The following is a 22,774-nucleotide window of genomic DNA, read 5'->3' as shown; positions in this document are numbered from 1 at the left end:
TAGTTACAGAAAAACTGACAATATATACAACCTTTTCTTTTATTATTAGTTATATAATTACTAATAAACTACTTAAACAAAAACATTTCACAAGAAAGTATAAAATTTTTGTCTTAAGCACTGAAATAAGCCTAAATAATGGTAATATTATTGTGCTTTACTTTTATTTACTCTGTTTTCATGCATCACTTTGTGTGGTCTAGGTCTCTGAAACCCTTACTTTAAAATGTAAAAAAGAACCTATTGTTCTTTTGACTTTTAATTCACTTCTTCACTTATGCAGTATTGACTATACTCTATGTTTGATTTAATAGATTAACAGGTCTGGTGGGAACAAACAGATGACTAGGCATCTCTGATTTGAGCAGCAAAATCTTGTTAAGAGGTATACTGTCAATATAAACATTAACCTTTTTATTTTACACATAAGTAACTTTCAAACTCTTTCTTCTAGTACACAAGCCTACATAAAATGTGCTATTTGGTATGTTGTATTTGTGGATTAAAACAATGAAATGGAAACTGAAGAATATTACAGTTAGCATCTGATTAAAAGCAGATTAAGCAGTTCTACCAAATTAAAAAATGGTTATAACACATATTAAACACCTATTAAAAATTATTACGTGATTTACAAAAAAAAACCTGTATAAAAGCTGTATAAACAAGACTTAAATCCTGATATCATTATATATTCTTTTAATTTACAGTATTAATAGTGTAACAGAACATCAAACTCCAAATCAGTGCTCTCAGAGCTCTTTAAGAGTCTTGTACACATCTTTGAAGACATGATATATGAACAGGAAAACACAACAAACAGAAGAATTTTCAGTTATACAAATGGTGCCTGGGTGGGAGAAAAGACAATTGATAAAACATGTAACAGAGCATATGTAGTCATAATGATTCTTACATTGGGGTATATTCAAATGTTAACTGCATTCTGACTATAAGCATGTAACCTTTACAATATTTTTGCGTTTTCAGAAGTTGCCTGTGTTTTATCTATAGTTTATCACTAACCTTTGTATATCTATTTATTCAAATCAAACTCATATAATCTTTAACATGTACATCAAGTTAAACAAAACAGTGGCAAAAATACTGGAAAAATACTTCTGATTTTTATTAGTGAAACTGACTGTGATAACTTAAGTGTTTAAAAGCAGGCCTCAGACATACTGAACTTCCAAGCATCTAGAAAAGTCTAAAATACTATGACATCCAAAACACCCCATCTACCGATCTAAAACCTACCAAAGTATCTGCCTGCACTTGGCTGTATAGCTATACAAGCACAAGTATAAACCAGCCATCTTTTCTGCCTACTTTTTACTGATTTTCTTCCTCACGAAGAAACTGGAAGACAGAAGAGAAGTCTTTCTGTGCATATCCTCGTGCACACATCATTCTATAAATCTGATGAGCTAAGGACCCAAGTGGAACAGGCGTTTTTGTATTTGTTGCTGTATTCTGTGCCAGTCCTAGATCCTAAAAGAGAAAGAATTAATGTCTTACTTCCCACAAAACAAACTCATTGAAATAGAATTTTAGTAAGTGCTTATTTATTAGTAAATGGGTTTCAATTAATAAAATTGAAGACTTTATTACATATATAACATTATGAATGCTATTTTCCATACATCTAATACTTAGAACAAAAAGTAAACAGCACAGTTATTTTAGATCAAAAACAAGAAACTCTGATGTAACTTTAAAAACCAGAACAAATGTATACAGCCCTCAGGAATATATCTAACAATTCATTTCCTAATGTATATTTTCTTCACTCTAAGGGTAAGTTGTTAAACATACAAAAAAAACAGGTGTGTCTATTTAAATATAAGTACTGCACTCTGTTTCTGTCCACATCCTAAAGATGTACAGGTTAGGTTGATTTTACATTATAAGTACCTATACAGTATATAAGTGAATGTAAGTGTGTGAAGGTGAGTGCCCTGAAATTGCCTAATGGTCCATCCCAGGGGGAGTCTGCTTTGCAAATGATGGTATAAAAATCAATATATACATCTTAAAGGTCTGCATAAAATACAAAGTAAAACAACATGTGACAAGAAAGTGATTTCAGGTATGATTAAAACCAGCCCAGCTACCTATAGCATATCAGACATACTACAGTTGCTGAAGCTTTGGAATACACTAATTTCATGAAAGGGTACATAGAGAAATAGTTAAGTGAATCAACATGGATAAATGAAAAAGTCCAACAGCAAGCTTTTTCTCATGTTTTAAGTGCGTTGAAGCAAGAATCTATGTGTAGGGTACTCCAAGGTCAAGACCCATGTCTATGTCAGTCTACAATGTCTCAAGGAAATGGATCACTTCACCTACCTCAGTACCCATTGTGGTGAGAGACAGTGGGTCTGACCAGCAAGGCTAAAACTGTTATGCGTCACTTGGGGACTATGTGGAAATCCAACAACATCGTCCTACCAACTAAAATTCACATTCTGAATTCTATTATAATCCCTACTGCTATCTATGCCAGTGGAACTTGGAAGTCAACTGCAACCATCGCAAAATGCCTGAACGTATTCCAGCAACGGTGCCTCCAACAGATCCTTCTTATCTCATACAGTGACCACGTCAGAAAGGAAGAAGTATATTGTCAAACTACCACTCGGTTTCTGTTTGATGGCCACATTCTCCACATGCCCCCAGAAATCCCACCAAAAGTGACCATGCTGTGGATGTCAATGCATGGGAAACGTAAGTAAGGGCGACAAAGGCAAACCCGGCAGCACACCTTTCTCGAGACCTTCATGCAGCCAACTTGGCATGGGACGAAACCAAGGCCGGGAGGTGCTATATCTTACTCCTTATCTAACATGACATTTTGCTTCTGCTATCAATTTTCTACTGTTTTTCTATAAAAACATCTACATAAACATGTATATATATCTACATATACCTATATCTCTCTCTCTATATTATATATATATATATATATATATATATATATATATAAAAAGAAAATCCTGGAATAGAAAGCAAATGCAAGGCTATGATACGAGATCCTCTCGGAAGACAATTTTAAAGACCCGCAAGACCAAAAACACTTGCCACGGAGCAAGACACGCCCTACTTACAAGATAAGACCACGGGCAGAAAAAAAAAATCAGTAGTGTAAAGGCAGTCACGCAGCACACACAGCTCCATGGTTCTCAGTGCATATATAGTGTATAAGGTCAATACGGTAGAAATGAAATGAATAGGGTAGAAATGAAACGTCAACGACTAAACGAAAACGAAAGAAAAGCACGGAGAAAAGAGACCCAAATGTGGTGGAGAGAAAAAAATGCTAAAAAGAAAAACAATAATCTAGGTGCAAATTTAGAAAATAAGGAAAGTGATAATCAGCCCAGAACAAGTGGAATTGAAAACAAAGCACGTCCAATAGTGCTTAGAATTAAAAGATTAGAACTTCATAAATGGGAGCAGCTTTATACGTCCTGCAAGAAAGCGATTTAACCACGCCCGGGCCAGAAATAAAGGACAATTATTGTTTTTATAACGTCACGTGAGATAAGTCAGTGAGCCATCATTTAAAACAAGTCCACAGACCTCTAACTAAGCAGTTGTTGGATTGCTTTTGGCAGACACGCACAATGTGTTCCCGGCTCTTAAAACAACGACATGCGACAAGCACAACAGGCAGCTCGCCAGCAGGTTGAAGCCTTTTTTGTTTTAAGTGACTGATAGGTCCGATTGAGGGGGGCAGAGTACAGCATGGAAGACTGATAGCGGGGTACTGATTGATGCGGTAAGGGAGTGGTGAGACCCGGGGGAGGAGGGGTCGGAGAGGGTGCTAGACAGTTGTGTTTGGGGTTACGAAGTCGGCGATTGTTCAAGTAAAACGTTTGTGACACTTTATTACGTCAGTCGCTAAAATATCCAAAAAAAAAAAAAGATAGTAAAGATCTCATTAGCGCAAACAAAAGGTGATTAATTATCAGTGCCAGGTGTAATTGAAAAAATAGCAGGACAAAGCAAGGTCGTCCCACAACAGTTAAAGCAACGACAAGTTTCATTTCAAAGAATACACAATTCGGTCAGGTGTATATTTATGATGACAGAGAAGCGATGCAAATTTTAACAGGCGACAAGTAAGGTGATGTATATATTCCGCGAATAACAGACACCAAAGGAGATCGTGATATGCCATTTGTATTAAAATGTTTACAGTTTACCGTGAAAATAGATTTTGCTACAACAATTAACAAATCAAAGGGACAACCATTAGAAAACGTCAGATTATTTATTAGAGAAACAGAAACAATATTCACTCACACGTGATTATACGTTGCGTTGTCACAATGTATTTCCAAAAACGGATTCAAAATTCAATGCGATCTTAAAGAAAAGGTAATTCCATATATTGTTTTTAATAAACCTTTAAAGTAAAAAGTGCAACTAATGAAACTGAAACAATTCCAAAGAAAAAAAAGCTTTTAAAATTGTATATCCGATTAACCAAACAGCGGCACAGTGGTGCAGTGGGTAGTGCTGCTGCCTCGCAGTTAGGAGACCTGGATTCTCTTCCCTGGTCCTCCCTGCGTGGAGTGTACATGTTCTCCCCGTGTCTGCATGGCTTTCCTCTGGGTGCTTCTTCCCACAGTCCAAAAACATGCAGGTTGGGAGGATTGACGATTCTAAATTGTCCCTAGTGTGTGCTTGGTGTGTGTGCGAGCCCTGCGATTGGCTAGCACCCTGCCCGGGGTTTGTTTCCTGCCATGCGCCCTGTGTTGGCTGGGATTGGCTCCAGTAGACCCCAGTGACCCTGTAGTTAGGATATAGCAGGTTGGATGATGGATGGATGGATTAACCAAACACAGGGGTTGGCGAGCGAAGCGAGCAGGGGGCAGAGCCCCCTAGTACATATATATATATATATATTGTGTATATATATATATATATAAGAGAAGGTCTGTGATACCGGTTTGCAAATTTGCAGCTGGAGATCCACAAAGGGAGAAAAATGAATCACACATCATAAAGTAGTTTTTATTCCTGAGCTTTCAACCCCTGCCAGGGGTCTTCATCAGAGGATAATGCTTAGACTTACAAGAATCAAAAGCAATATATAGTTAAAAATGACACGGAGGGGGGTATAGGTGGCTAAGTCAGGGGGGTAATGGGTGTACAGTTTATTTATTATGAACATGTTCTTCTTAAATTTGCATATGCTGGATTTATGTCCAAGTGTCTGTTGATGGCGTTGTCATTTGATAGCCAAGATTCAGCCAGCTCTCTGGCACTTTTAGTACTGGCCTTGCACAAATATATATATATATATATTGTGGCAGATGGCCGGGACCGACGCCCCTTTGACACTGGATCCAGGGGAGCAGTCATGGGTTGCACACTACGTCCCCCGTGAACACTTGTTGGCAGCCCCCCTGGATTGCACTGGGGCCAATAGTTTGGAACACCAGAGCTCATTCCTGTTGGGTTCCATGGCCACCAGCAGGGGGAGCTACATAGCCTAATGGGCCCATCTGGGCGGGAACACAGCCACACCTGGAGGTACAGCCGGAAGTAGGTCGACGAGCACCTGCAGCACTACCGGGTGGGCTATAAAAGAGGCTGACAGTCACCACTCAGGGGCCAGAGTCGGGAGGAGAGGATGAAGCTTCAACGGAGGAGTGGTGGTGCCAGAAGGGCGTGTTCTGGTTGTGTTCAGTGCTTGTTTGGGACTGTGTATTGCCTGTGGGGTTCACAGGGAAGATTTGCCCCACAGGCGAAGAAAAATAAACCTTTATTTGATTCTTATACGTGCCTCCGTGTGAGTCTGTGCCGGGTCGGGCGCAAGAAGGTGCTATTGTTACGATAGATAGATAGATAGATAGATAGATAGATAGATAGATAGATAGATAGATAGATAGATAGATAGATAGATAGATAGATAGATAGATAGATAGATAGATAGATAGATAGATAGATAGATAGATAGATAGATAGATAGATAGATAGATAGATAGATAGATACTTTATTAATCCCAAAGGGAAATTCACATACTCCAGCAGCACCTTACTGATACAAAAAACAATATTAAATTAAAGATTTATTCACAAAGAATTCACAGCGCATCACTTTTTCCACATTTTATGTTACAGTCTTATTCCAAAAAAGGATTAAATTCATTTTTTCCTCAGAATTCTACACACAACACCCCATAATGGACAACGTGAAAAAAGTTTACTTGAGGTTTTTGCAAATTTATTAAAAATAAAAAAACTGAGAAATCACATGTACATAAGTATTCACAGCCTTTGCTCAAAACTTTGTTGATGCACCTTTGGCAACAATTATAGCCTCAAGTCTTTTTGAATATGATGCCACAAGCTTGGCACACCTATCCTTGGCCAGTTTCGCCCATTCCTCTTTGCAGCACCTCTCAAACTCCATCAGGTTGGATGGGAAACGTCGGTGCACAGCCATTTTAAGATCTCTCCAGAGATATTCAATCGGATTCAAGTCTGGGCTCTGGCTGGGCCACTCAAGGACATTCACAGAGTTGTCCTGAAGCCACTCCTTTGATATCTTGGCTGTGTGCTTTGGGTCGTTGTCCTGCTGAAAGATGAACTGTCGCCCCAGTCTGAGGTCAAGAGCGCTCTGAGCAGGTTTTCATCCAGGATGTCTCTGTACATTGCTGCAGTCATCTTTCCCTTTATCCTGACTAGTCTCCCAGTCCCTGCCGCTGAAAAACATCCCCACAGCATGATGCTGCCACCACCATGCTTCACTGTAGGGATGGTATTGGCATGGTGATGAGCGGTGCCTGGTTTCCTCCAAACGTGACGCCTGGCATTCACACCAAAGAGTTTAATCTTTGTCTCATCAGACCAGAGAATTTTCTTTCTCATGGTCTGAGAGTCCTTCAGGTGCCTTTTGGCAAACTCCAGGCGGGCTGCCTTGTGCCTTTTGCTAAGGAGTGGCTTCCGTCTGGCCACTCTACATTACAGGCCTGATTGGTGGATTGCTGCAGAGATGGGTTGTCCTTCTGGAAGGTTCTCCTCTCTCCACAGAGGACCTCTGGAGCTCTGACAGAGTGACCATCGGGTTTCTTGGTCACCTCCCTGACTAAGGCCATTCTCCCCCGATCACTCAGTTTAGATGGTCGGCCAGCTCTAGGAAGAGTCCTGGTGGTTTCGAACTTCTTTCACTTACGGATGATGGAGGCCACTGTGCTCATTGGGACCTTCAAAGCAGCAGAAATTTTTCTGTAACCTTCCCCAGATTTGTGCCTCGAGACAATCCTGTCTCTGAGGTCTACAGACAATTCTTTGACTTCATGCTTGGTTTGTGCTCTGACATGAACTGTCAACTGTGGGACCTTATATAGACAGGTGTGTGCCTTTCCAAATCATGTCTAATCAACTGAATTTACCACAGGTGGACTCCAATTAAGCTGCAGAAACATCTCAAGGATGATCAGGGAAACAGGATGCACCTGAGCTCAATTTTGAGCTTCACGGCAAAGGCTGTGAACACTTATGTACACGTGCTTTCTCAATTTTTTTATTTTTAATAAATTTGCAAAAATCTCAAGTAAACTTTTTTAATGTTGTCATTATGGGGTGTTGGTGTGTAGAATTCTGAGGAAAAAAATGAATTTAATCCATTTTGGAATAAGGCTGTAACATAACAAAATGTGGAAAAAGTGATGCGCTGTGAATACTTTCTGGATGCACTGTATATATTATATATATATATATATATATATATTATATACACACACACACACACACAAACGTACCTATATTCCATTTTAAAATAACATTCATCTTAAAGATACAGCATAAAGGGTTAAATATCATGAAACCAGATAAACCAGATTAAGGTCAAGTGCAAAACAGAGCCAAGGTTGTAATGCACAGAATGTACCGAATGATGACTGAGAAATCAGCAGATGTCCTATAAAAAAAACAGTTGTTACATACACAGACATTTCAAGTGTGGCGGCTCAACCTAAAGGGTATAAAAAGAACCAGAATATAATAAAATAGTCTTTGTAATTTTATACAAGTCATTTGGGTGTAAACCATTGAACCAACCAGAGTAAAATGTATGCATTGTTTGGCAATGTATGTAAATTGAATAGTTTACAAAATGAACCTCCATCCTTTGTTTTGGGGACCATTCTCAACAGGCTGTAGAAGAATGCTCCCCGTTGAAGCATTAGCTGAAGAATAATAAATGACACAGATGGACAACCTTTTCTCCTGCCTGATTACTGACTCAAAGGTTTCATCAAACTTGTCCCAGTTGAGGATAAGTTTCTTTCTTTAATTAAGATGTTGATATGTACCACACAAATTTTTATATTTCCCACAATTTGCCAATAATAATGTTGTATATGAGGGGGACTATCCTAATGCATTGTGACCTATTTCAGCATAGTGCCAAGAAGTGATTTCAAAGAATTATGGGGCTTGCCATGTATGCAAATAAAGCCAGCCTGCCTGCAGAACAGCAACACTAGCAATAGGTCGGAAGGAGTGATGAAGGTAAAATGTTCTCCACAGGAAAAAGAGAAGAGATCAGGGCATGAAGGGCCCTTCAATTTCACATAATAATATCAATAAGTTGCAATCTCAAGCTCCCCCAATCCTCGATATCATATACTAAAATAAACAGGGTCCGATCTCCACAGATTACCGGTAGAGGGGGAACAAGATGTCACCAACACAGAGTACCTCCTATACGATTTTACTTCAGCCACCGTATAGGATGATTTACGACATGAGTGGAGAAGTGTAAGGATGAAGTTTCGGCAATACCCAATTAAGACATCTTTAGCAATAAAATTCAAGTTGGGTTTCCAGGTAAGGAGGAAGAAATACAGAAATGGTTCCTTGTGTCCAACACAAGGAGGTAGTAACTACATCAATATAAATACTAGAGCAGCTCAGTCTATGCATCCCACAAGACCAAAATAGAAAGTGGTGGACAACTGTACATGCACTGTAGTTCCAAAAATTATTTCTTTTTACCCGTTCTCTTCTTTACAATCCTTACTTCTCTCCTGTTTTGAACCTTACTTCTTAATAAAAAAAAGTTCCTCCCTTTGTTATTTATATTTCAGACTCCCAGGTCTTATCTCTACTACCAAAGATGTCACTACAAAATATTTGCAAGATGAAACCCATTGCTTGAAATGGGCTAATACACATGCTCCTCCAGCAATCATTTACAAAGCCTCCACACCACAGTATACAGGTGCTAGTTATAAAATTAGAATATCATAACAAAGTTGATTTATTTCAGTAATTCCATTGAAAAAGTGAAACTTGTATATTAAATTCATTCATTACACACAGACTGATGTATTTCAAATGTTTATTTCTTTTAATTTTGATGATTATAACTGACAACTAATGAAAGTCCCAAATTCAGTATCTCAGAAAATTAGAATATTGCGAAAAGGTTCAATATTGAAGACACCTGGTGCCACACTCTAACCAGCTAATTAACTCAAAACACCTGCAAAAGCCTTTAAATGGTCTCTCAGTCTAGTTCTGTAGGCTACACAATCATGGGGAAGACTGCTGACTTGACAGTTGTCCAAAAGACGACCATTGACACCTTGCACAAGGAGGGCAAGACACAAAAGGTCATTGCTAAAGAGGCTGGCTGTTCACAGAGCTCTGTGTCCAAGCACATTAATAGAGAGGCGAAGGGAAGGACAAGATGTGGTAGAAAAAAGTATACAAGCAATAGGGATAACCGCACCCTGGAGAGGATTGTGAAACAAAACCCCTTCAAAAATGTGGGGGAGATTCACAAAGAGTGGACTGCAGCTGGAGTCAGTGCTTCAAGAACCACCACGCACAGACGTATGCAAGACATGGGTTTCAGCTGTCGCATTCCTTGTGTCAAGCCACTCTTGAACAAGAGACAGCGTCAGACTGCTGCTCGCCTTTGGACTGCTGCTGAGCGGTCCAAAGTTATGTTCTCTGATGAAAGTAAATTTTGCATTTGCTTTGGAAATCAAGGTCCCAGAGTCTGGAGGAAGAGAGGAGAGGCACAGAATCCACGTTGCGTGAGGTCCAGTGTAAAGTTTCTACAGTCAGTGATGGTTTGGGGCGCCATGTCATCTGCTGGTGTTGGTCCATTGTGTTTTCTGAGGTCCAAGGTCAACGCAGCCGTCTACCAGGAAGTTTTAGAGCACTTCATGCTTCCTGCTGCTGACAAACTTTATGGAGATGCAGATTTCATTTTCCAACAGGACCTGGCACCTGCACACAGTGCCAAAGCTACCGGTACCTGGTTTAAGGACCATGGTATCCCTGTTCTTGATTGGCCAGCAAACTCGCCTGACCTTAACCCCATAGAAAATCTATGGGGTATTATGAAGAGGAAGATGCAATACGCCAGACCCAACAATTCAGAAGAGCTGAAGGCCACTATCAGAGCAACATGGGCTCTCATAACATCTGAGCAGTGCCACAGACTGATCGACTCCATGCCACGCCGCGTTGCTGCAGTAATCCAGGCCAAAGGAGCCCCAACTAAATATTGAGTGCTGTACATGCTCATACTTTTCATGTTCATACCTTTCAGTTGGCCAACATTTCTAAAAATCCTTTTTTTGCATTGGTCTTAATTGATATTCTAATTTTCCGAGATACTGAATTTGGGACTTTCATTAGTTGTCAGTTATAATCATCAACATTAAAAGAAATAAACATTTGAAATACATCAGTCTGTGTGTAATGAATGAATCTAATATACAAGTTTCACTTTTTGAATGGAATTACTGAAATAGATCAACTTTGTCATGATATTCTAATTTTATGACCAGCACCTGTATACTGTTATTTTGTTCCACTTTAACCAGAAGGCAACCCCCAATTCAAAACGTTCAATTCATTTCTCCGCATAAACTTATTACAAACACTGACGTTTGTAATAAGTTAAAATACAACATGATTCAGTATTTTACTGTCTGGCTATGGCAAAAAATAAATACATTGTGACAACTCTACGGGGATGTGCCAGCCACCCAACCCAACACAGACAGATGCAGGAGGCATACTGATAAAAAAAAACACACTGTTTTTTATTTTTCTTTACCTCATGGGAATATCCTTCTATGTTTCCCACATGCACAACACAATCCAAAGCACTAAAACACAATACACATAACCTTTATTCTTCTCCTTCTCTTTTCTCCTCCACTCCTCCTTGGCAAGCTTTGTCTCCCTCCTCCCGACTCTGGCTCGCCGAGTAGTGTCTGCTGGCTCCTTTTTACACGTTACCCGGAAGTGCTGCAGGTGCTTGATGACCTACTTCCAGCAGCACTTCTGGGTGTGATTAAAGAACTGCCCATACGGGCTGCAGGAGCAACTGTAGCACCCCTTGCCGGCATCCACAGATCCCAACAGGGCTGCACCAAACTCCAACTCCCATGAAGCCCTGCAGGAGACTCTAGGCACCACTGTAACCCATGGGGGATGCCATCTAGTGCTCCTGGGGAGGTGACACTCTGACTACACTTGCTCCCCCAGTCCTTCTAGCTTGGAGGCATCCTGGCCGGGCAAAGACCCCAGCCATCCAAGACAACATAAATACATACTGTAAATAAAATAGAAGCATGAACATACAACTGATGAAAAACTTGAAACGCAATGCTTGAACGATATAAACAAATGAAAATTGTAAATATAATAATATAGGTAATAATAACATTAAACACTCCAAAAATTCCCATTATTCTTACTGATTACCCATTTCAACTGAAAAGAATACAGTTTGTGTTTCTCAGTGACCATCAACAAAAGCCAAAGCCAAAGCCAATCATCAGGAAAAACAAGAACTGATCAATGGCATTTTCAAGAAGAGGGAGCTCCAGTAATCCAATAATATTAGCTCCTGGTTAAAAACTACAAATACTGTATACAAAAATACTTAGTTACATAGCACTTCTGATACTGTATATCAAATTAACCAACAGCACTATAACTGATACCCATTGTCTTTGGAAATTTCCCAGGCAAGGTAACACAGGTAGTCGGAGTATATTATTTAATTCCTGAAAGAAAAAGTGCAAATTACAAGTGAATCAGTGTGTTCAGTTTCAGGTTTACACATGTAGAATTTACAAAAAATGACTTAAACTAATATTTATTGACAAATCTGAGTTTGTATATGTCCTTTTACATTTTACATCCACCTTTACTACCTCTGCAAATGCAAGTCACCTTAACTTACTTACTAACAGATCATGATACAACACAATTGTTTAGAATTAGAGGACAGGTTGGATTCAATCTATATAATTATATAGTATCTATATAGCATATTATATAATTACTATTATATATAGTAATATTTTATATATTTATATACATATAATGCATGTTTGACTGACTCACTTATCAACAAAAACACTATTTCTAATTTAGCTAAAAAGATTAAATTTGGAAGGAAGTAGATCTAGGGCAGTAGAAATCCACTAAGAAATGACATTTCAATATATTAATATTTAGGGGTAAAAAACACAATAGAAAAACTAAACACCCGAAAATCTCAAAAATACAATCATTAGACTAAGTCTCAGGGAGTGAATCACTCATGATTTCAACGAGCTGAGACTCATAATTCAAATGGTCTGTGCGCATACACTTTAAAATCTACCAGCAAAACGAAAGATGCTGACAGCATCACGCCAGGCATACATGTACTTTGGCACTCCACTAAACTGATATGTTTGTGCTCATGAATCAGTTCATATGATTTACTGAAAATTGTTGTTCAAAAAGGAACTGCTTGTGAATCACCCATCACTAATTAATAAAGGCAGCATCATAGGAACAAACTGCAGCATTTTGTGTGTGGGTGGGGTTTGGGAGATAACAATTTTATTGTCTCGCTGGATTACAGCTTGTATCTTAGAGCAGTGTTTCTAAACCTGTATGGATTTGGGACCCAGTTTTACCTTTTGAAGTTCCTGAACGAGCCACAGAAAGCATGTGAAGAGTGGTAGGGTGTCCCCCTTTATGAATCCAGCACAATTAGAAGAGCTTCCTTGGTGAACTGAGCACAGTTAGAAACTTGCAAAAATGTCTGGCAACAATGAAAAATGCATTGGTGGAGTGGAGGTGTGTCACATGTGAGAAAAAACTGATTACACATTTTTTTAATCAGTAAGTTTCTGAAAAAGCCTACAATATTATTCACCTCAATATCATAATTAAGTTAACAATATCAATAAAAATCAATAAATAACAACTGTTTGAATTAAAGAAAATAAAAAACACTGCAAATTAACCGATGAAGCCAATCCGCAACTGAACCGAACGAATCACATTTTTTTCTCTTGCTCATGGAGATGCTGTTTTTCAGAATGTGATAAGAAGAGAACAGGGCAGTGCTTTTGAGTGAGTAAAAGTAATTGGACAGTTTTGCTTTTATTTGTTGGTAGACATTTACTCAAAGGCACTGTATACTGAGGTAGTACTAATTTTAAGCTTTGATAGTAATGGAGAGTTGAGATTTTTAACAGTTTTTAGCTTTGAATGAATCAGCTTTTTTTCTGAATACTGCTATTGGTGATGTCCTTTAATACAGAGTTCTACTGCAATATCTTTCACACCAATGGCACCAAGAATTGTATGCAGCATGTTCAACAGTAAGCAGCTCAATTGAACTAATCTAATAATATTATCCCTTGGTGGGGGAAAAAGGAAAAATGGCAGTTACCTAATATATATATATATATATATATATATATATATATATATATACACACATATATATATATATACACACACACACACACACACACACACACACACACACACACACACACAGAGAGAGGCTCACACACATATTTTACACCAGAATGTCCATTTATGTTTGTAAATATCTCCAACATTAACAGTGAATTACATGCAAGTTAACAAAGTATTATGTCACGCAAAAAAATCAGTTAAATAATGGGATGCTGGTGGAGCTCTGCTTCAACTGGCATTGTGATGCCCTTTGACATCACTATCCGACAAAATACAGCAATATAGATTTTAATCTTAAATAAACTAATAGCTTTGGTACCACTCCTTTAATGGAAAAAAAATTCAGTGCCTAAATTGAAAGAGCAACACAAAGTTTAGACCTGCATGGCTTCATGGTAATAAATAAATAAATAAATAAATAAAAATACAAGCCACCATAATACAGACAACAGACACTACATTACTCTAACACACGACACTGGGCTTGTCTGGTAGAAGCACAAAGAAATTTGTGGCCAGTTGTTTACCAGATAGACAGGGACACCATACTATTAACTTTTTTGCTATGAAGTGGAAAGAACACATAAGACTTCCTATGTAGGTTTTTCCAATATAATGTAGCTGCTTTAATTTCTGGGCCACTATACCAGATATATGGTTGGTTTACGTATAATTTTAAACAAGGGAATAATTTCCCAACAACCCAGCACAACACGCAATCTAATGCATTTCTGGATAATTCACAAATACCACAAATAGATGCTGTAAGTGCTGAGGAACTGGATAAACCTCTAACGCTAACAGAATTACTAGACGCTATAAAGTCACTACAAAGCGGGAAATCATCAGGCCCTGATGGTTACCCCGTAGAGTTTTATAAGAAATTCTCCACTCAGCTAGCTCCACTCTTATTGGTAACATTTACAGAAGCTAAAGACCACCAAATACTACCTCAAACATTTCGACAAGCATTAATCACCGTCTTTCCTAAACAAAATAAGGACTTGTTACAATGTGCATCATATAGACCAATTTCACTCCTGAATAATGATGTTAAGATACTCTCAAAAATCCTAGCTAGAAGGATGGAGAAAGTGCTGCCCTCGGTAATATCACAAGATCAAACTGGATTTATTAAAGGCCGACATCTATCTTCAAATCTCCGACGCTTGTTTAATGTTATATATTCACCAGCAAAATCAAACACCCCAGAGATATTACTATCATTAGACGCAGAAAAGGCATTTGACATGATCGAATGGAATTACCTTTTCAATGCATTGGAGAAATTTGGGTTTGGCCCGAATATTTGTGCTTGGATCAAACTACTGTATACCAGTCCAGAAGCTTCAGTTTGTATTAATAACATTTGCTCAGACTACTTTAAACTAGAACGTGGTACCAAACAAGGATGTCCCTTGTCGCCACTGTTGTTTGCAATCGCTATTGAACCACTGGCGGTTCACTGCCGAAATTCTTATCAGATAAAGGGGATTGTCAGAGAAGGACTGGAACAGAAAATTTCTCTATATGCAGATGATATGGTCTTATATATATCGGACCCAGAAAACACTGTCCCTGCTGTTTTAACAGCACTAACAGAATTTCAAAAGATATCTGGTCTTAGAATTAATCTGAATAAAAGTATACTCTTTCCAGTGAATTCACAAGCATATAATATTAAATTAGACACCCTACCTTTACCATAGCAGATCAGTTTAAATACCTAGGGGTAAATATCACAAGTAAACATAAAGCTCTTTATCAACAAAATTTTGGTGTCTGTATGGAAAAAATTAAGCAAGACTTGCATAGATGGTCAACCCTTCATCTCACTCTAGCCGGAAGAATTAACATTGTTAAGATGAATATCCTTCCTAAACTTCTCTTTTTATTTCAAAACATTTCAATATATATCAATAAATCGTTTTTTAAACAGATTCAATAATAACCTCATTCATTTGGAACTCAAAACACCCACGTATCCGAAGAGCGACCCTACAAAGACCTCAGGCAGAAGGTGGCATGGCTTTACCTAATTTTCAGTTTTATTACTGGGCAGCAAACATACTAGCCATAAAAACCTGGACACAAATAAATGCACATACACAGGCTTGGTCCGCAATAGAAGTAAAATCCTGTAGTACTTCTTTATATTCCCTGCTCTGCTCTCCAATAAATGAAAGTTATCGCAAATATACTAATAACCCAATTGTGCTTTACTCACTCAGAATATGGAACCAAATTAGGAAGCATTTTAAGATGGAAAATCTTTTATCAGTGGCACCTCTGCAAGAGAACCACCTCTATCAACCTTCGCAAGTATATCCAGTTTTTAATACCTGGAAAAGTTTTGGGATTAAAATGCTCAGAGATCTTTATATAGACAACATATTTACATCTTTTGAACAATTACGTTCAAAATTTAACCTCCCAGCTACACATTTCTTTTACTATCTTCAAATTAGAAATTTTGTTAAACAGAAATTGCCCGATTTCCCCCACCTTGCACCCTCCACAATGCTGGAAAAAAATACTGCTCAATTCCGAGGAAACAAACACTATTTCCGCAATATATAAAATCTTATTAGAGTCCCTACCTTTCAAAGATCCAAGAGGACATTGGGAAGAAGATCTCTTAATCAATATATCAGAAAAGGAGTGGAAGGTAGCAAAGCAGAGAATTCACTCGAGTTCTATATGCGCAAAGCATAGAATTATTCAACTAAAAATTATATATCGAGCTCATCTGTCTCGCTTAAAACTGTCCAAAATGTTTCCAGGCCAGGATCCAACCTGCGAGCGCTGCAACCAAGCTTCTGCCTCACTGGGTCACATGTTCTGGGCCTGCACCAAACTAACATCATTTTGGACAAAAATTTTGAAGTGCCTCTCAGACAGCCTTAGTATCACAATCCCTCCTAACCCACTAACAGCTGTGTTTGGTGTCCTTCCAGATGGACTGGAATTGGAGAAGGACAAGCAAACGGTGATTGCATTCACTACACTCTTGGCACGCAGACTTATTTTGTTAAATTGGAAGAATCCTAATTCTCCTCGTATAAGTCAGTGGGAAACCGATGTTTTATATTATTTGAAATTGGAAAAAATCAAATTTTCAGTTAGAGGATCTGTACAAAATTTTTTCAAAACATGGCAGGATTTAATCAATATTATTTTAGAATAAGAGAAATAACTATTATTGCATTTAACTCCCTTCTCCATCTCTTATTTATATAGATATTTACTTCTCCCCTTCTTTTGTCTAATGTTGCCTTATTAAAAAGCTTAAAGAAATTTTCCTTTAGCTAAGCTCTCCTTCTCAGGGGTGGGGTTTGATTTGTTTTCAAATTTGTTGGGTTATAAATTGATCTGTTTGTATGGAATGATTACAATGAAAATTAATAAAATAAAAATATTAAAACATCTGTAGTTGCCTTATTTATTGATATTGTGTATAATAATTTCCCGATAAAATGAAGGAAAAAACACATAAATGTAATCAGATAAAAGGGTGAATTGGATCAAAAAGCCAGACATCAAAAGATATGTAACCTTATAACACACAGAACAAGTAAGGTAATGCAAACTTAGATTTTATTATCTTTCATTACATGTACATAAATGAGACAAAAGGCGAAATAAAATTTGGTATGGTAAGCAGACAACTCTGAAATCATTAGGAGACAGTATGAAATAGGAAAAGTAGGAGTATCTCCACAAAGTCCAGGCATAGCCATGAAGTAGACAAGAAGGCCAAAAATCACAGGAAAAATGAGAGATTAGTTTCAGAGTTTCTTGCAATATTTGAAAACTATTGAAAGGAGGCCTAAATTTACTCTTGTCTTCAAAATAAAAAGCAAAAGACATTTGCCTGAATATTTTTTGGTTTTTTATTTAAATTGTATACAAAAAAAATCAGCTTTTTTATTTTCAGTTATGACAATGATGCAGGCTCCCAGCTTTAACTATGCTATAGTTATGAACCTTCTCATAAGTTACATAGAGAATAAATGAAATATATAAAATATATACAAATATTACATTAAAATAAAATTAAAATATTACTAACCTTAGCCATTAAGGTAGTTCCAAACCCTCCCTGGTAATTATTAGCAGAGGGCACACCTTCCATGACTCCTGGAACAGGGTTGTAAGTGTCACTTGACCAACAGCGACCAGAACTCATATTTAGGATCTGAGCCAAAAGCTTGGGGTCAAGTCCTAGTCTGAGAAAGATTAAAAAATGCACATAATCAACTAATATAAAAATGTCTCATGCAGATAATAAAACCATTTCATTATACTACTACACAGAAATAATAAAAAATACTCAAGAGCAAGTGGTTTGTTGTAAAAGTTAATGTTTGTATGTGTATAACCAATTTTTTTAAAATAGGATTTCAGTCATAAAGTAAACTACTGTAAGTTTAATGGCAAAGCAGCCTGTAGCAACAGACAGAAAATGTAGACAGATACCTATGCTATGGTCAATGTTCTAAACATCCATGAAGATAATACCATCCTTAATAAGTTTTTTTCTTTTGCACACTTACATAGCTCCATGACAGTGGGAAATGATTGTTGTTCAGCTGATAAACTGAAAAAACCAGATTCAGCAACCTGGTCTTGATATGCTATACTTAACTAAATACACAAGGGGGTGTTTTAAATTTTGTCTCTTGTTCAAAGAAAAGTCAGACCCCAACCCTTCCATTAAGTATTTAAATGAACAGTTACAGAAATAATGACAAATCTAGAAGTAAATTATCCACACCATAAATATAAAAAGCAAGAGGCTCAAGCCTTGATAAGAATATATACAAACTTTAAAACTCACCTACAAAGCAATGAACAACAACCTTTAATGCTGACCCCATGTATTCCACTGCAGTAACCAAATTCTTGAAAATGCTAGATTCTAAGATATTATGAGGTCAGCGTTCACTATTCTATTTTCAATGATGTACATAGAGCTTTAGAGTACCCAATCTCTGCATCTCTCCTTGCAATTTGTTCACAAGTTGTGACCAGTCTCTCTCTCTGTCTCTCTTTATCCCTCTCTCTCTCTTTCGCTCTAAAATTAAACGGAAAGCTCACCTTTTCTCTTTCAGTTTCTCTTAACCCTTCAATCTCCTATCCATTAATTTTGACATTTGCTTCATTCTTATGTCTAACAATTTTTCTTATTCTCTGCAAATGTTACAGATTTATTATGAATTATGCTGAGCAGTCTTCTTAGACTGTATTTCTTGTTGATACTAACATTAGATTTATTTCATGTTGTTGTCTCTGCCTTGTTCTGTGTACAATTTCTTCAACATGTGAGCTATTTTGCTTCTTATATCCGTAACACTGCTATACTTAGCTCTAACTTAACTATGTGTGTAATCTTTTAAAATTGTGAGTTTATTTATTTCAGTAAAGGAACAGATATATTTAGAATGTATGTTGTAATAACTTTGCTACATTTTCTTTTAGCAACATTTACAGTAAACACACAAACATCACCTCAAAAATAAAGGTAATATTAATATGTTATCATTCAAAGAGTAAATCAAAACTTGGAACACACAGCTGAAAGAACACTTTGTAAGATATGGTCATTTTAGTAAAACCTAAACACACTTGCGTACTTTTTATTACATTACTTTTTCAAGACGACATTCATCAGCATTAAATTCACTATCTATGAAGGACCATAATATACACATACAATCACATGGTATATGTTACCCTCAGGACATACATAAAGATTATTTCTAGTGACAACTAAAACAGAAGTTCTAAAACTCATAAAATGATAGAAATTGATGCATTAACAATTGCAAAACAGAGCACTTTTCTTTCATTTTTAACATGAATCAATAAAATTAACCCACATCAAATGCAGCAAACACATACTGGTCTCTGTTCCCCCACACTATAAAATGTATTTTGTACAGAATCTGACTATTAAATCATTACTGGTCTTGAAGATCATTACATTCTGCCAAAGCTCCACCTGTGTTCAATTTCTTTTTATTTTTAATAAGAGTTTTATTTGCTCTCTCAACAGTGATTAAATACTGGAACCTTAGTCTATGAGACTTTGCTTTTGCTTTTAAAGTGTACAGTTTAACAGACTGTTTTGGAAATTTACATTCTTTTTTGTAATTTTAGTCATCATAGCTGTTTAGGCAGGGTCTTTAGTCTAATAAAGAGCAAACCTCAAATTAAAAGATAAAACTGTATTCTCTCTCTCATTCTCACTCCCTCTCCCATCATAAAGAAAGCCTTGTGACATATGTTCAACATCTCCTCACAACCATGTTTTATAGTTCGGGTCATTTGTTGAAAAGGTTACTGCTTCTGATATAATAAAGCTTGTCCAAGCATGGAAATCATTTGTTACATTGTAGTGATAGTGACATGAATTGTTGTTCTAGACTTTAACAATAAATCATGTTGTGTTATTAAGCATAGTGATTGTATTTTCAAGCTAACGCAAACATGCAGGTTTGCATAAAACACATTAGAAATTACTTAACACACTGGCTTTATTAAGTGGGTGGAAGAGTATGAAACAAATTTTATTTCAAAATGTAAATACTTATTTATCATGTTATATTTTTTTGTACATAAGCATAACTTAAAAATCAAAATATTATGCTATGTGAAAAAAACAAGCAAGAATTTCTATTTATAATTGTAAAATGTTTCTTCTGCTACAACCAAAGGTTTGTTATTGAAGTTAATATATGTATATAAATAAAACATGGCACTATAGATAACCCTTCAACAGAATGTGAAAAGGCGATACTTTGCAATTATTTTTGCTGGAGACACATATTGCATTTTCAGCAAGGTTAAGCAAATTGTTTTTATATAAAATGAGCATGTTAACAAGACTTTATTAGAAAGGTTTCTTTCTATTTAATGTAACATATGCAAACTAACTACTCAGTCAAGGAAAACGAGGGGGGAAAAACCCTTTAGGGATTTCTCAGATATTTAAGCATACTGCTTTAAACTTGGTGCTTTAGTCACACTTACAAATCTCCTTGGGAAGACTGATGTTCTTGGAGTGATTTTTTTTCTACATCAAGTGCATCATTAAAAAGACCAAGTTAGGAGTCTTTTGCATTTCATCTTTCATAAGACTACTCCACTAGTGCATAAATAACTGACAGTTAAAATTGGACATGGTATTAAAATCAGTAAGTGAAGTCTTCTGTCTTCCTCTGGGCCTAAGCTTGTAATAGTCTAAAACCAGATAGAATATAATTGTCATTCGGAAAGAGTCTTTCCTAGAAAGTCATGCTTCACTGGAGAAGACTGAGTTTCCATTTGAAATCAACAAATTAATCCGAGACAGGTATCTGAAAGGGCAAGTTTAATAGGAGGCAGCTACTGGGCTCTCAACCATGATAAAATGTTATTGCTGTTTCCCTGTAAATTGGCTGGGAACATGTGATTCTTTCTGCATAAGAGCCCCTTTGCTATTTGAAAGATATACTGCTCCTGCTATCAAAATGATGACAGTCTTTGTCAATCCCCATAATAACTTGCCAATAGACATGCTTGCCTGTTCCTACAAACAGTGAAATAATATCCAATGTAGGCAGAAAAAGAGGAGAAATCAGCAACCACTATGGCTTCCAGTTAAATACTGCTGCCAGCTAAAAGCTAAAATAAACTGCAGTTTTTTTTTCTAACACCAATTGCAATTAAAAACATTAAGCTAAATTTAATAAACAAAATTAGTAAACACTTTTCCCATTCAAACATTATTTATATGTTCCAATTAGGCATTAGTTCCACTGTTGATTTCTTCACTACTTTAAAACTCTACCTGTCTTTTCTATTTTGAATAATTATTATAATTTAAATATTGACTAATCAATTGCATTTGCATTTTAACATCGATAATGAAGTCCAAGCTAAACCTAATAATTCTGAAAAATATTAAATGTCAACATATGCAGGGTTACTTTTGAGCAAACAGGACAAGAAATTCTTAAATCAGTAGCATACATGAAACATCCAAAATGCAAAGCATTTTAACTACATAATTACTAGTAACAAACGAATAGAAGACAACCCAGGAGCTAATAAAAGTGCGATGCCTTCATTATGCTATTGTATCATTATACGAGCACCACTCTTAGAGCAAAACAATTTACAATTATGCATACTAGCAATAATCCTTCTCAAGAACATTTTAATGATCTAATAAGAAATCCTAGTCAAGAATAGGTGTAGTTTATTTAAAAGAAAGTACTTTAAGTTACAAAATCTTCAACCACGACCGACCGACCGACCGACCGACCGACCGACAGACAGACAGACAGACAGACAGACAGACAGACAGACAGACAGACAGACAGAAAGAAAGAAAGAAAGAAAGAAAGAAAGAAAGAAAGAAAGAAAGAAAGAAAGAAAGAATACATTGTCTCACTGCTGCACTGATTAGAAATGAAAAAAGGGATCACATCTAGAGGAATATTCTTGCAGGCAGAACCATAAAACCTGCATATAGTTACACTGAAATATGCATCATAATGTAAGCTTATGAACGTGCAGGCAGGATAAACCATCTGCCAAACTGTTCTTCAAAGAGGTAAGGTAGTTGTTTATAAAATGGTTCTAACCTTAGATTTTTTGTCTTAGGTCTGTTGTGAATATGATCATGTTCACTAAGATATATAGTCTGCTGTGTACTGATGGCTTTAGTTTTAGAAGCAACTATCAGACAAAATCTAATAATCACATACAGCACTCATAAAATAATATTCAAAATTATAGATTTCCATTATCAAATCGTTTTGATCAGAATTTGAATATCAAACCAACTAAATGTAACAAATGTAGTTATTTAATTTACAGTAAGAATTACATGTTGCTGTGTTGTACATGTATTACAAATTCTAAAAATACATGAAAGCAAAATAAGTTCAAGTGACTAACGTGGAAATTTGGAATGGCTGCTATCTGTATCAGCTTTGTATGTTCAGTCTATGTGTTTTTT

At 36.6% G+C, this 22,774-nt stretch overlaps 1 protein-coding gene across 1 annotated transcript in view; it reads right to left on the bottom strand.

The window, feature by feature from the left end:
- Nucleotides 1-682: 682 nt before the first annotated feature.
- The window catches only part of hibadhb (3-hydroxyisobutyrate dehydrogenase b), a 156,601-nt gene continuing 134,509 nt past the window's right edge, over nt 683-22,774 (bottom strand). Inside the window, exons 7-8 of the mRNA XM_028818231.2 lie at nt 17,837-17,993; nt 683-1,494 (exon numbers count right to left, since the gene is read on the bottom strand). Of these exons, the coding sequence (XP_028674064.1) occupies nt 1,336-1,494; nt 17,837-17,993 (316 nt within the window). The 3' untranslated portion in view covers nt 683-1,335. The remainder of the gene's footprint in view (nt 1,495-17,836; nt 17,994-22,774) is intronic.

Source organism: Erpetoichthys calabaricus, chromosome 13 (genome assembly GCF_900747795.2).
Source record: "Erpetoichthys calabaricus chromosome 13, fErpCal1.3, whole genome shotgun sequence".
Taxonomy (NCBI): domain Eukaryota; kingdom Metazoa; phylum Chordata; class Cladistia; order Polypteriformes; family Polypteridae; genus Erpetoichthys; species Erpetoichthys calabaricus.
Note: the sequence above shows the minus strand (reverse complement) of the source record. Positions and strands in the feature narration are given on the sequence as shown.